General features: G+C 45.6%; 1 protein-coding gene across 1 annotated transcript in view; it reads left to right on the top strand.

Moving 5' to 3' along the window:
- LOC120979810 (myomegalin-like) overlaps positions 1 to 12,917 on the top strand; it is a 245,000-nt gene that overhangs the window by 41,807 nt on the left and 190,276 nt on the right. Inside the window, exon 5 of the mRNA XM_040408766.1 lies at positions 6,025 to 6,192. Coding sequence (XP_040264700.1) covers positions 6,025 to 6,192 — 168 coding nt within the window. The remainder of the gene's footprint in view (positions 1 to 6,024; positions 6,193 to 12,917) is intronic.

The raw sequence follows: 12,917 nt of genomic DNA, 5'->3' as shown, positions 1-12,917 counted from the left end.
AAAACAAATACAGGTGCACTCTGCGGTCTTACTAACCCTCGTACTGGTGTAAAATTGAGAATTAGCCAACATATCCTACTTGGAGGACATGTCTGTACCAAAATGCTCCCTTATAATGTGTGCCAGTTAAAAAAAAAACTCCCTTATATGTGCCAGTAAAAAACATGCTCCCTTATAACTTGTGCCAGTACAAAAAAGTACCCTTTTTTAGTGCCCCTAGTAGAACGAATGTCCCCACAGTGGCCCCCTAATAATGTGTTTAAGTACAAATATGCCCCTTTTTAAATCCCCCAATGTGCTTCCCTCAATTACAAAAAATGACACATCCCCCCCCCCATTGTGGCCCAACAGCATGCTTCCAAATAAAAATAATAAACTCAAATACTGTACTTATCTCTTAGGCTCCATTCAGACGTCCGTAAAATGTGTCCGCACCCATTCTGCAATTATCCGGAACGGAGCGGGACCCATTTATGCTCTATGGGGCAGGAATGGATGCGGACAGCACACAGTGTGCTGTACGCATCCTAATTTCCGAAACACGGCCCCGAACTTCCGATCCGCGGCTCCGTAAAAAAATAGAACATGTCCCTTGTATTGCAATAGCGGACAAGAATAGGCAGTTCTATGGGGGTGCTGGCCAGGTGTATTGCGGATCCGCAATTTGCAGATTACTGATTAAATCCCCCAATGTGCTTCCCTCAATTACAAAAAATGACACATCCCCCCCCCCATTGTGGCCCAACAGCATGCTTCCAAATAAAAATAATAAACTCAAATACTGTACTTATCTCTTAGGCTCCATTCAGACGTCCGTAAAATGTGTCCGCACCCATTCTGCAATTATCCGGAACGGAGCGGGACCCATTTATGCTCTATGGGGCAGGAATGGATGCGGACAGCACACAGTGTGCTGTACGCATCCTCATTTCCGAAACACGGCCCCGAACTTCCGATCCGCGGCTCCGTAAAAAAATAGAACATGTCCCTTGTATTGCAATAGCGGACAAGAATAGGCAGTTCTATGGGGGTGCTGGCCAGGTGTATTGCGGATCCGCAATTTGCGGATCCACAATACACTACAGACGTGTGAATGGACTCTTATTCTGCTGTCAGAAATATGGTGCAGGATACAGACTCAGGCTCAGGCAGCGCGATGATGAAGACACAAACTCTAATAGGCTACAGGGACTAACACTAAATCCCATTAGAGTGAATGGCAGGGAGACATCATTCATCTGTATCACAGTCCTGAGAACAGCGATACAGTTGAATATGCAGAGATGAACACTTCCACAATGAAAGCACCTATTCCCCAAGGCCTTCCTACCTCCCCATCCCCTCTTCTTCTTCCTTACCTGATGTTGCCTGAGCTGATTGGTGGTGCACCCCTGACCGCAGGAGGATGCGCCTTATTTATCACGAGGCCTGCACCTTGTCATACATTTGGTGCATTCTCTGGCAGCGCTGGGGAAATCGAGACTGGCGTAGAAAGCACCAGTCTTGATAAATCTCCCCCTTTACTCTCCAGGAGATACTCAGTACTGAATAGTGCATTTCTAAGGACTTAGGGGGAGATTTATCATCCCCCTTCCTCTAGAAAAGTGGCTATTAAAAGGGGCAAGCTGTGTTTTTGTGACTTTTTAAATAAGACTTTGAAAGAAAAAAAGTCGCAAGTGCCTCTTTTTACGCTACTCTTGGCACTTTTCTGAAAGGGGCGTGGCAAGGGTGGGAAAAGGGGCATGGCCAACAGCAGAGACAAATTTATCTTCATTTACGCAGCGCCTCGTCATAAATGTGGTGCACCCTTCGGTAGTGCATGGGATATTAGGACTGGCACCGAAAGCACCTGTCTTGATAAATCTCCCCCTTAGTCTTCAAAAGACCTCAGTTCACTACGGTCAGAACCGTATTAGCAATTCTGATGGAATTTCAGTCCATCTCCCACCCAGCATTCTCTACTTCGTCTAAATTTGCATGGAACTTTCCCTTTTAATTTGCATTCTAGTGTAAATATGTTTTAAGGCCGATTTATTGGCCTGTATTTGTGGGAGGGGCTCTGCCCCGCTATTTAGGCTCATTTCCCCCTCCCCTGCATCCTACGTCTGCTCAACACAGATCGTGGCCATATCCGTGTGCGTCTGAACTAGTTGCCTTACTGCTCCGAAGTCTACACCGTGCGTTGAGTCTACCCCGTTTTCTCACCTCTCAGGTAAGATGCCGCCTCAGTCAGCAGCCCCCGTTGCTTATAAGTCCGGTCGGCAGCACCGGCTCCCCAGGTAAGGGGGAGTCACGCTGCACTGGAGCGAACTGCCTGGATGCATAGGCTCCCACGCGGCAGTATAGGCAGGGTGCAGGGGTCAGCGTGGTCCTGAACTCGTTCGCAAATGTCTGGCATGGGCCGCTGTGCCATTAGTGGGGCAGGGTAGTGTTTAACTACCCAACCACACACCGCTGGTGCCCTGTTAAAGTGCTACACCAATTGTTAAAAAGTATTGACAATACAACACCCCACAGGCCACTGTTGCCTTTCAACGCAGCGCATCTCACAAGCTCCCAGTTTGTTTCGCATGTTCGCTCCCTGGTGGCCAACCTAGGTTTAGACCCGGCATCTGTCTCTGGCCACTCCTTTCGGATTGGCGCCGCTTCCGCAGCATCCAAGAACCGAGTTCCTGCTCACGTCATCAGGAAATTAGGGTGATGGCACTGTTATTCCAGATACATACCTCACCCAAACATTGAGATGTCTCTCGCCTGTCAGAACCTTGTACTGTAAGTGCGATTTGTAAATAAAGTTTTCTGAATGCATATGGTCTCTTTTTGGCCTCCTTCAGTCATCCCTACGACATTGCGGTTACGGCACAAATAAAACCGTTTAGCTAACTCCTAGTTAGGGTCCCGGTTCAGGTGTAGCCCCGACCACAAGTTTTAAGGCCGATTTATTGGGCTGTATTTGTGGGAGGGGCTCTGCCCCGCTATTCAGGCTCATTTCCCCCTCCCCTGCATCCTACTTCTGCTCAACACACCCACCCTTCCCACCCTCCATTTCATCGTCACACCAGGGGATGGCCTCTTTCAGTCATCCCTACGACGTTGCGGTTACGGCACAATTCAAACCGTTTAGCTAACTACTAGTTAGGGTCCCGATTCAGGTGTAGCCCCGACCACAAATATATATATATATATATACACTGCTCAAAAAAATAAAGGGAACACAAAAATAACACTTCCTAGATCTGAATTAATTAAATATTTTTCTGAAATACTTTGTTCTTTACATAGTTGAATGTGCTGACAACAAAATCACACAAAAAAAAAATGGAAATCAAATTTTTTAACCCATGGAGGTCTGGATTTGGAGTCACACTCAAAATTAAAGTGGAAAAACACACTACAGGCTGATCCAACTTTGATGTAATGTCCTTAAAACAAGTCAAAATGAGGCTCAGTAGTGTGTGTGGCCTCCACGTGCCTGTATGACTTCCCTACAACGCCTGTGCATGCTCCTGATGAGGTGGCAGATGGTCTCCTGAGGGATCTCCTCCCAGACCTGGACTAAAGCATCTGCCAACTTCTGGACAGTCTGTGGTGCAACGTGATGTTGGTGGATAGAGCGAGACGTGATGTCCCAGATGTGCTCAATTGGATTCAGGTCTGGGGAACGGGCGGGCCAGTCCATAGCATCAATGCCTTCGTCTTGCAGGAACTGCTGACACACTCCAGCCACATGAGGTCTAGCATTGTCTTGCATTAGGAGGAACCCAGGGCCAACCGCACCAGCATATGGTCTCACAAGGGGTCTGAGGATCTCATCTCGGTACCTAATAGCAGTCAGGCTACCTCTGGCGAGCACATGGAGGGCTGTGCGGCCCTCCAAAGAAATGCCACCCCACACCATTACTGACCTAATGCCAAACCGGTCATGCTGGAGGATGTTTCAGGCAGCAGAACGTTCTCCACGGCGTCTCCAGACTCTGTCACGTCTGTCACATGTGCTCAGTGTGAACCTGCTTTCATCTGTGAAGAGCACAGGGCACCAGTGGTGAATTTGCCAATCTTGGTGTTTTCTGGCAAATGCCAAATGTCCTGCACGGTGTTGGGCTGTAAGCACAACCCCCACCTGTGGACGTCGGGCCCTCATATCACCCTCATGGAGTCTGTTTCTGACCGTTTGAGCAGACACATGCACATTTGTGGCCTGTTGGAGGTCATTTTGCAGGGCTCTGGCAGTGCTCCTCCTGTTCCTCCTTGCACAAAGGCGGAGGTAGCGGTCCTGCTGCTGGGTTGTTGCCCTCCTACGGCCTCCTCCATGTCTCCTGATGTACTGGTCTGTCTCCTGGTAGCGCCTCCATACTCTGGACACTACGCTGACAGACACAGCAAACCTTCTTGCCACAGCTCGCATTGATGTGCCATCCTAGATAAGCTGCAATACCTGAGCCACTTGTGTGGGTTTTAGACTCCGTCTCATGCTACCACTAGAGTGAAAGCACCGGCAGCATTCAAAAGTGACCAAAACATCAGCCAGGAAGCATAGGAACTGAGAAGTGGTCAGGTCACCACCTGCAGAACCACTCCTTTATTGGGGGTGTCTTGCTAATTGCCTATAATTTCCACCTGTTGTCTATCCCATTTGCACAGCAGCATGTGAAATTGATTGTCACTCAGTGTTGCTTCCTAAGTGGACAGTTTGATTTCACAGAAGTGTGATTGACTTGGAGTTACATTGTGTTGTTTAAGTGTTCCCTTTATTTTTTTGAGCAGTGTATATATATGTATATATACAGTACAGACCAAAAGTTTGGACACACCTTCTCATTCAAAGAGTTTTCTTTATTTTCATGACTATGAAGGCATCAAAACTATGAATTAACACATGTGGAATTATATACATAACAAACAAGTGTGAAACAACTGAAAATATGTCATATTCTAGGTTCTTCAAAGTAGCCACCTTTTGCTTTGATTACTGCTTTGCACACTCTTGGCATTCTCTTGATGAGCTTCAAGAGGTAGTCCCCTGAAATGGTCTTCCAACAGTCTTGAAGGAGTTCCCAGAGATGCTTAGCACTTGTTGGCCCTTTTGCCTTCACTCTGCGGTCCAGCTCACCCCAAACCATCTCGATTGGGTTCAGGTCCGGTGACTGTGGAGGCCAGGTCATCTGGCACAGCACCCCATCACTCTCCTTCATGGTAAAATAGCCCTTACTTTCAAAGTTTTCCCAATTTTTCAGCTGACTGACTGACCTTCATTTCTTAAAGTAATGATGGCCCCTCGTTTTTCTTTACTTAGCTGCTTTTTTCTTGCCATAATACAAATTCTAACAGTCTATTCAGTAGGACTATCAGCGGTGTATTCTCCTGACTTCTCCTCAACGCAACTGATGGTCCCAACCCCATTTATAAGGCAAGAAATCCCACTTATTAAACCTGACAGGGAACACCTGTGAAGTGAAAACCAAAGAGAATGCCAAGAGTGTACAAAGCAGTAATCAAAGCAAAAGGTGGCTACTTTGAAGAACCTAGAATATGACATATTTTCAGTTGTTTCACACTTGTTTGTTATGTATATAATTCCACATGTGGTCATTCATAGTTTTGATGCCTTCAGTGTGAATCTACAATTTTCATAGTCATGAAAATAAAGAAAACTCTTTGAGAAGGTGTGTCCAAACTTTTGGTCTGTACTGTGTATATATATATATATATATATATATATATATATATATATATATAATTATACCAGAAATGTTACCATAAGATTTCAGAAATCAAGTACTTGAAGTGAGTATCCTGGACACCCAATAAAAGCCTTAATTTAATACACACAGAACAGCTTTAATATCAACTGTTGTGAGACAGCTTCACTCACAATGTTTTTTACTCTGTGTATTTAGATTAACATGGAAATCACAATATATATGATACTTTCCATGACTCTACATAGATTTATTTTTAGATTTACACTTGTGATCCAAACATTTCTACATAGTAATGTATTTATTGCGTATACTCGTACCATAGGAGATCAGGACTAATTTTCTTGGGAAGTTTGACATCTGCAGTGGACATATGATCGAAGAGCTTAAAATGTCTCTTCAGCGGAAAGAGAAGATGTTGCAAGATGCTGTCTTTGCAAGAAACCAACAGGCTGAAGAGCACATGAAAGAGGTCATGGATCTCCTAGCAATGGTGAGCAATAAGTGCACAAAATTGCTACCAGCAAAATAGCAATGAACATATGACAATTTTTGGAATGTTTCATAATTTAAAGGGGTCTTCTATATTGAAGGCCTATCCTGGATCATCAATATCTGATCGGTGGAGATCAGACTCCCTGCACCTCTGCCAACTGGCTGTTTTAAGATGCCACAGTACTCCTTTTCTTAGGCCAGTGACATCGGTCACATGACCTACTGTACTTGCAGCTCAGTCCCAGTCAAGTAAATGTGCCTGAGTTCTAATACTGAGCACAGCCACTATGCAGTGGACGGCGCTGTGCTTGGTATGCTGCAAGGAGGCTGCAGCGCTCCTTTGGGTGCTTCTTCAAACAGCTGTTTGGTAGTCAGACCTCCTCCAAACGATTCTGAGAATAGCTCTTCAATATAGAAGACCTGGAAAACCCCTTTAACTTGCAATATATAAACAACAGCAAATAAACTTTTGCACCACTGCAGAAGTACAAATAATATATTGCATTTTGCTACTTTTCTTTATTGTCCCTAGCTCAAGACACCTTCCTATTAGCCAAAGTGGAGAAATGCTGCAAATAGATACTCCAGCTATGGAGAACTAGGCACTAGGACTAGGCATACATTGTATCCTAGGCATACATCGTAAATTCTTTCCTAACTATAAATATGGCCAGCAGAATAAATCCGGGACAAATTTATTAAAACCAGTGTTTTAGATGCTGGTCTTATTAAAGCCCTAAATTGGTGGTGGATCCGCCGAAGTTATGAAGAGGCGCCAGCCTCTCCGTGACTTCAGCGCATCCAGTGCCAGCTTCTGAGCGGTCTTATATTTAGACCCTTTTCTACGCCTAAAACAGGCATAGAAAATGGGGAATGAGAAGGTCCTACCAGCCTGTCCCATTGTCCACCCACGCCACGCCCACAATTTTAGACCTGGTGTGAGCTATCTGCACCTGAAATACACCTAATTTAGGTGTATTTCAACATAGTAAATGACCCCCTCCATCTCCAGAAATATAGAGGATATATCTTATTTCTAGATCATATTACTACTTTCCAGAAAGGCATCCCAGCCTCTTTTGAACTTGTTTAGTGAATCACCCACCATGACATCATTTGTCAGAGAGCTCCATAGTCTCGCTGCTCTTATGGTAAAGAATCCCTGTCTATGTTTATGGTGAAAACTTCTTTGTTCTGGACGCAGAGGATTCCTTGTAATTGTAATTGTATAAAAATATTAAAAAGATCTGTATATTGTCCAGTCATGTATTTGTACATTGTAATTAGATCTCCCCTAACCCAAGTCCGTTAATCTGTCTTTCTTCCCTTTCCCTAAATTATCTTTGTTGCCTTTGATATCGCCGTTTGCTCCTTTGTCTCGTTCTCACAACCGAAAACGGCCGCCAGAAGTACAATCGGGAAATCCTTGGTGTAGTGTGCGTCGATTTGTGCGCAGTTCCTCCGAAATAACATCACAGAGACATTCTCAAGTAGGTTCCAATAATGTGCCTCCTTACACGGCTAGGCGTGGTTTATTTATACCAGAAGATGGGAGGCGGTCTTACAATCATGGCCAATAGGGAGACAGGTTATAGTATGAAGTGATTGGCTGGAAGGCGGTCTTACAATCATGACCAATAGGGAGACAGCTTATGGTATGAAGTGATTGGCTGGCGAAGATGTGAATGATCGCGCAAATTTATGTTCGCGCGTTCGCACACTTATTCGCGCCTTTTCCGTTGCCGCGCTTATCCTCGTGGATGAAGAAACCTTTGTCCGACGGTCCCCATCCCTCCCGCCTCAGCCGGCACCATGACACTGGTATCCTGCAGTAATACTGTCACGGCTGAGGATGGAGAAAATCCTCAGCCGTGCGATGCCACGTGATGTTATGGCTGCTCGGCCAGGACAACAGGATTAGGGAGCAGGTCACCTTCTAAAGCGTCCCTAACCTGACCATAACTCCTAACTGCATGGGCCGACCTTTAAGGTAGGAGGACCCATGCTCCGGAACCTCGGATCCCTAACTCACCCTCCGACCGGTCCCTGGACTAGGAGTCAAGGTAAGACGGCCTGTTCCTACTAGACACGGAGGAACAGGGGTCTCACTGGCCAAGCTGCAGGGAAAAGGGGAACACAAACAGACTTACGGATATGGCAGGTGAACTATCAGAGTTCCACCTACCTGCCACAGCCTTGCTGACTGGATCCCTGTGCAAACAGGAATCCAGATCCATAAGCTGCACCAAACAACATAGGAAAATCCCAACAGACCATCACATAGACTTCAACATGAACATAAACTTAATGTGACATAATATTTATGAACCACAAGGGTGCTCTCACTGGCAGTTGGTAAACACAGGAGGCTGCTCCAGCTAAGCATGGCTGAAGCAACCCACATACATATGCTAACAGTGAGGCTTTATAGGCCAAGAAGCCACACCCAGCAGTCAGACACACCCAGTGAGTCACACACACACTGGGAAGGGAGTTAACCCTTTCAGCACCAGGGAAGGGAAACACAAACTTAAAGGGAAAGTGTCCAACACAACAAACACACTGTGGTTGTTGCCGCAGGCAACGACATGGGTGGCAACCGTGTCCTGGGAGTCAGCCCCAAGGCCGGGACACTGCCACCACATGTACACAACAACAAACGTTGCCACGGGCAACCACAGTGCAGGGAAGGTGTCCGTGCACACCACACACTACAGAGTGCACACAGACAAACGACAGTGCATACATACACGCACACAAACTCCAAAGGGACCGCACACATACCTGTTGTCCGCGGCAACCGCACTTGAGGCAAACAGCATCAAGCCTCAAGCTGCGGTTGAAACAACAACCCAAACCGCGGGCAACTGTATGCGGCTCCCAAGGAGTCACGGCCAAAAACCGTGGCCGTGACAAATACCAGGCCGGGCACAAATCAGCTACAAGTCGGGACGACCAGACCATTGTGCGAAAGTCTCTGCGCAGATGTGAACGCGAATGCGAACGAATCTGTGCAAATCCATAGGATAGATGGCGACCATACGGCAAACAATAATTTTTCCACAACACCTTCTTCTGCACTAGCTGTAGTTCATCTGTGTCTTTTTTATACACAGGCTCCCAAAATTGTACAGAATTTAATGAGTGGTCTGTATAGAAAAATAACTATGTTCTTATCATGAATATCTATGCCTATTTTGATATATCTCATGATCTTACTTGCTTTGGCAGCAGCTGTCTGGCATTACAGTTGTGTTCAAAATTATTCAACCCCCACTGAAATTGAGTGTTTTGGCCAGTTTGACATTGATTTTGATCATTTCAGTCATCTTGTTTACAATTAAATGAAAGAGGCACTTCTAAGTCAGACAAATATAACATAACATTTATAATGAAATAACCACAAATGTCTTTTATGTGCTCACATCATTATCAGTTTTATTCAACCCCTAAGTGACATTCAATCTTAGTACTTGGTACAACATCCTTTTCCAGTTATAACAGCTTTTAAACGTGAAGCATAGCTTGACACAAGTGTCTTGCAGCGATCTACGGGTATCTTCGCCCATTCTTCATGGGCAAAAGCCTCCAGTTCAGTCACATTCTTAGGCTTGCGCGCTGCAACTGCTTTCTTTAAGTCCCACCAGAGGTTCTCAATCGGATTTAAGTCTGGTGAATGCGATGGCCACTTCAAAATGTTCCAGCCTTTAATCTGCAACCATGCTCTAGTGGACTTGGAGGTATGCTTGGGATCATTGTCCTGTTGAAAGGTCCAACGTCTCCCAAGCCTCAGGTTTGTGACGGACTGCATCACATTTTCATCCAATATCTCCTGGTACTAAAGAGAATTCATGGTACCTTGCACACTCTGAAGCTTCCCTGTACCTATAGAAGCAAAACAGCCCCAAAGCATGATTGACCCCCCGCCATGCTTCACAGTAGGCAAGGTTTTCTTTTCTTCATAGGCCTTGTTCTTCCTCCTCCAAACATAGCGTTGATCCATGGGCCCAAACAGTTCTAATTTTGTTTCATCAGTCCACAGAACACTATCCCAAAACTTTTGTGGTTTGTCCACATGACTTTTGGCATACTGCAGTCGACTCTTCTTATTCTTTGGAGACAGCAAGGGGGTGCGCCTGGGAGTTCTGGCATTGAGGCCTTCATTACGCAGTGTGCGCCTTATTGTCTGAGCTGAAACTTCAGTACCCACATCTGACAAATCTTTTTTCAGTTCCTCAGCAGTCACACGGGGACTTTTTTCCACTTTGCACTTCAGGTAGCGCACAGCAGTCAAAGTCAGCATCTTCTTTCTGCCACGACCAGGTAGCATTTCAACAGTGCCCTTTGCCTTAAATTTGCGAATGATGCTTCCTATGGTGTCTCTTGGTATGTTTACCATTGCCCTTCCTGTGAAGAGAAATCACCTCTTCTCTTGTCTTCCTGGACCATTCTCTTGACTTCACCATGTTTGTAAACACACCAGTAAATGTCTAGAAGGAGCTGAGTATCACAGTCCTTTTAAATCTGCCTAATTGGTGCTTATTATGCTTGATTGCTGCTCCTTGACATCCACAGGTGTTTTCAATACCTGATCGAAAACACTTGAATGAACCTCTGTTCTTAAGAGTGGTAGTCTTTAAGGGGTTGAATAATTGTGTCAATGAAGAAATCACAAAAAAAACATTTAATACTGTATTACAAAAACAATTGATGTCATTTTAGTTGCATTTGGTTCTTTAAAAAGTCCTTGTAAGATTTCATTCTGAACACAATTACAAATGTACACTAAATTCCTTAAAATCCTTTACAGCATTGGGGGTTGAATAATTTTGAACACAACTGTAGTTACTAAACTTAAAGGGGTTGTCCAGGATCAAACTTAAAAAAAAAAAAAAAAACATCTTACTCACCTTTAGTAGCCGAGTCTATGTTCGTACAATGGTTTTAGGTAGCTTTTACACTGGAGCATGGCTCCTATAGTCCCCAACAGATTGTTTAAATATCTGTTTATCTGTGCGATCACTTCCTGACGCACTGCACTGTGGGTACCAGTGCAGGGCGGCATCTTCTGGTTTCTACTGTCTAACATCACGTTCCTGCACCCACCCCCCTCATACATATTCATGCCTCCTGCTGTCACACCCTGCCCTGTGGGTGTTCTGAGGAGATCTGTCAGAGTTGCTGCACGTGACTCGATCTGACAGTTTGTTTTGTTGTGGGTTTGAACAGAATCCCACCTCCTCCCAGGTGTTGTTCTTTAGGTAATTGGTGAGGCTATTCATTCCTCCCTCTCCCTATAGCCTTTTGCGGGTTATAGTCCTGCCTTGTGTGAGCTCTGGAAGTTTGGTGGATCGTCTTCTCCAACATATCTCTAGATAAGTCCTTTTCCTTCTGTGTCTGTTTTTACTAGGCCTCTTGGGTGACTCCAGCTCATTCGGTTGTTGAAGGAGCAGGGTGTCTCTTTCCCTCTTCCCTACAGATGAGGGTTTGGTACAGTGTGTTATAGTCTTAGGTACGTGGGCATGTGCATATCTACCATCAAGATATGCACATGGGCATAGCAGCTTAGTGAAAGTGTTTTAGGGATTGCTAGGAGGTGACCCCTTTGTTCCCTAGCATTTGGGGCCTAGTCAGTTGTTTTGTTTTCTTTGCCGTGTTCTGTTTCCTTCCCTTATCTTACCTACCGTGACACCTGCACATCGTCCACTCCTTCATCGATCCGCCCCCCCTCATACATATTCATCCTCCTGCCTCCATTCATTATAAAGCTCCATGCCCGGTGACGTCACCGGACTGGAGGGGTGGGGCTTAGCGTGATGTCGGCCGGCCTAGTTACCGCTCCTCCATCCTCTCTGCATAATTACCTAGGCTGACAGTGACGTCACCGGGCTCCCTGAGCAGAGGAAGAGGAGGCTTTGCTCGCCTGTCAGGGACCCAGTACGTCACTGAAGACAAGAAAATACTCACTTCCGGCCAAGAATTTACTGGATGAAAACGGGGCTTGAGAAATATGTTCAAAAGGTAGTACATGCATGTTTGTAATGTGTATGTCAATATCCCCAATCCCGGAAAACCCCTTTAAGTTTAATGACCATGACCAATTCTTTTTGCATTGGCAGTTTTACTGTTTAGTTCATAATTGTAGAACTTGTTTCCTCAGACTAAGTGCATAACCTTATATTTATCCACATTTAACTTTACTTGCAATCTTTTCGCCCAAACCTACAGCTTCCCCAAATCCCTCTATTATAATATAAATGGTCAAGTTATCATTATGAGGGGCGGAGCCTGACCTTGGAGCTGAATGGCTGCTTGTTACTGAGCTCCTCTTCCCGGCAGCCATTGTAACCTCTATTATATGCAATTTTCCTCGCCCAAATGGGGAAGACTAACAAGGAACGTCACACAGACGCAGTAGAACCGACCGTGGTTCGCTCCAAACAGGCAGATATGGAGAGGTTCCTAAAGAAACAGCCCAAGACTCCCGCCTTGGATCTGGCCAAGATGGTGCCGCGGCACTCTGAAGCAGAGGACGGCTCGGAAACAGGCAGCGCTTCGGATGTTTCGGACCGCAGACCACCGGGCAGAAACACTTCTTTCTCCAAAGCTACCCTCAGGGACCTGCTGGAAACTGCCCTTGCGCCTCTAAAGAGAGACCTCGAGGCGATAAAAGAGGACCTCCGCCATATTGGGCACTGAGTAGTGTCGCTGGAGAACGCGCAG

This window comes from Bufo bufo, chromosome 9 (genome assembly GCF_905171765.1).
Source record: "Bufo bufo chromosome 9, aBufBuf1.1, whole genome shotgun sequence".
NCBI lineage: Eukaryota > Metazoa > Chordata > Amphibia > Anura > Bufonidae > Bufo > Bufo bufo.
The sequence above is the reverse complement of the archived record's forward strand: the minus strand, read 5'-3'. Positions and strand labels throughout refer to the sequence as shown.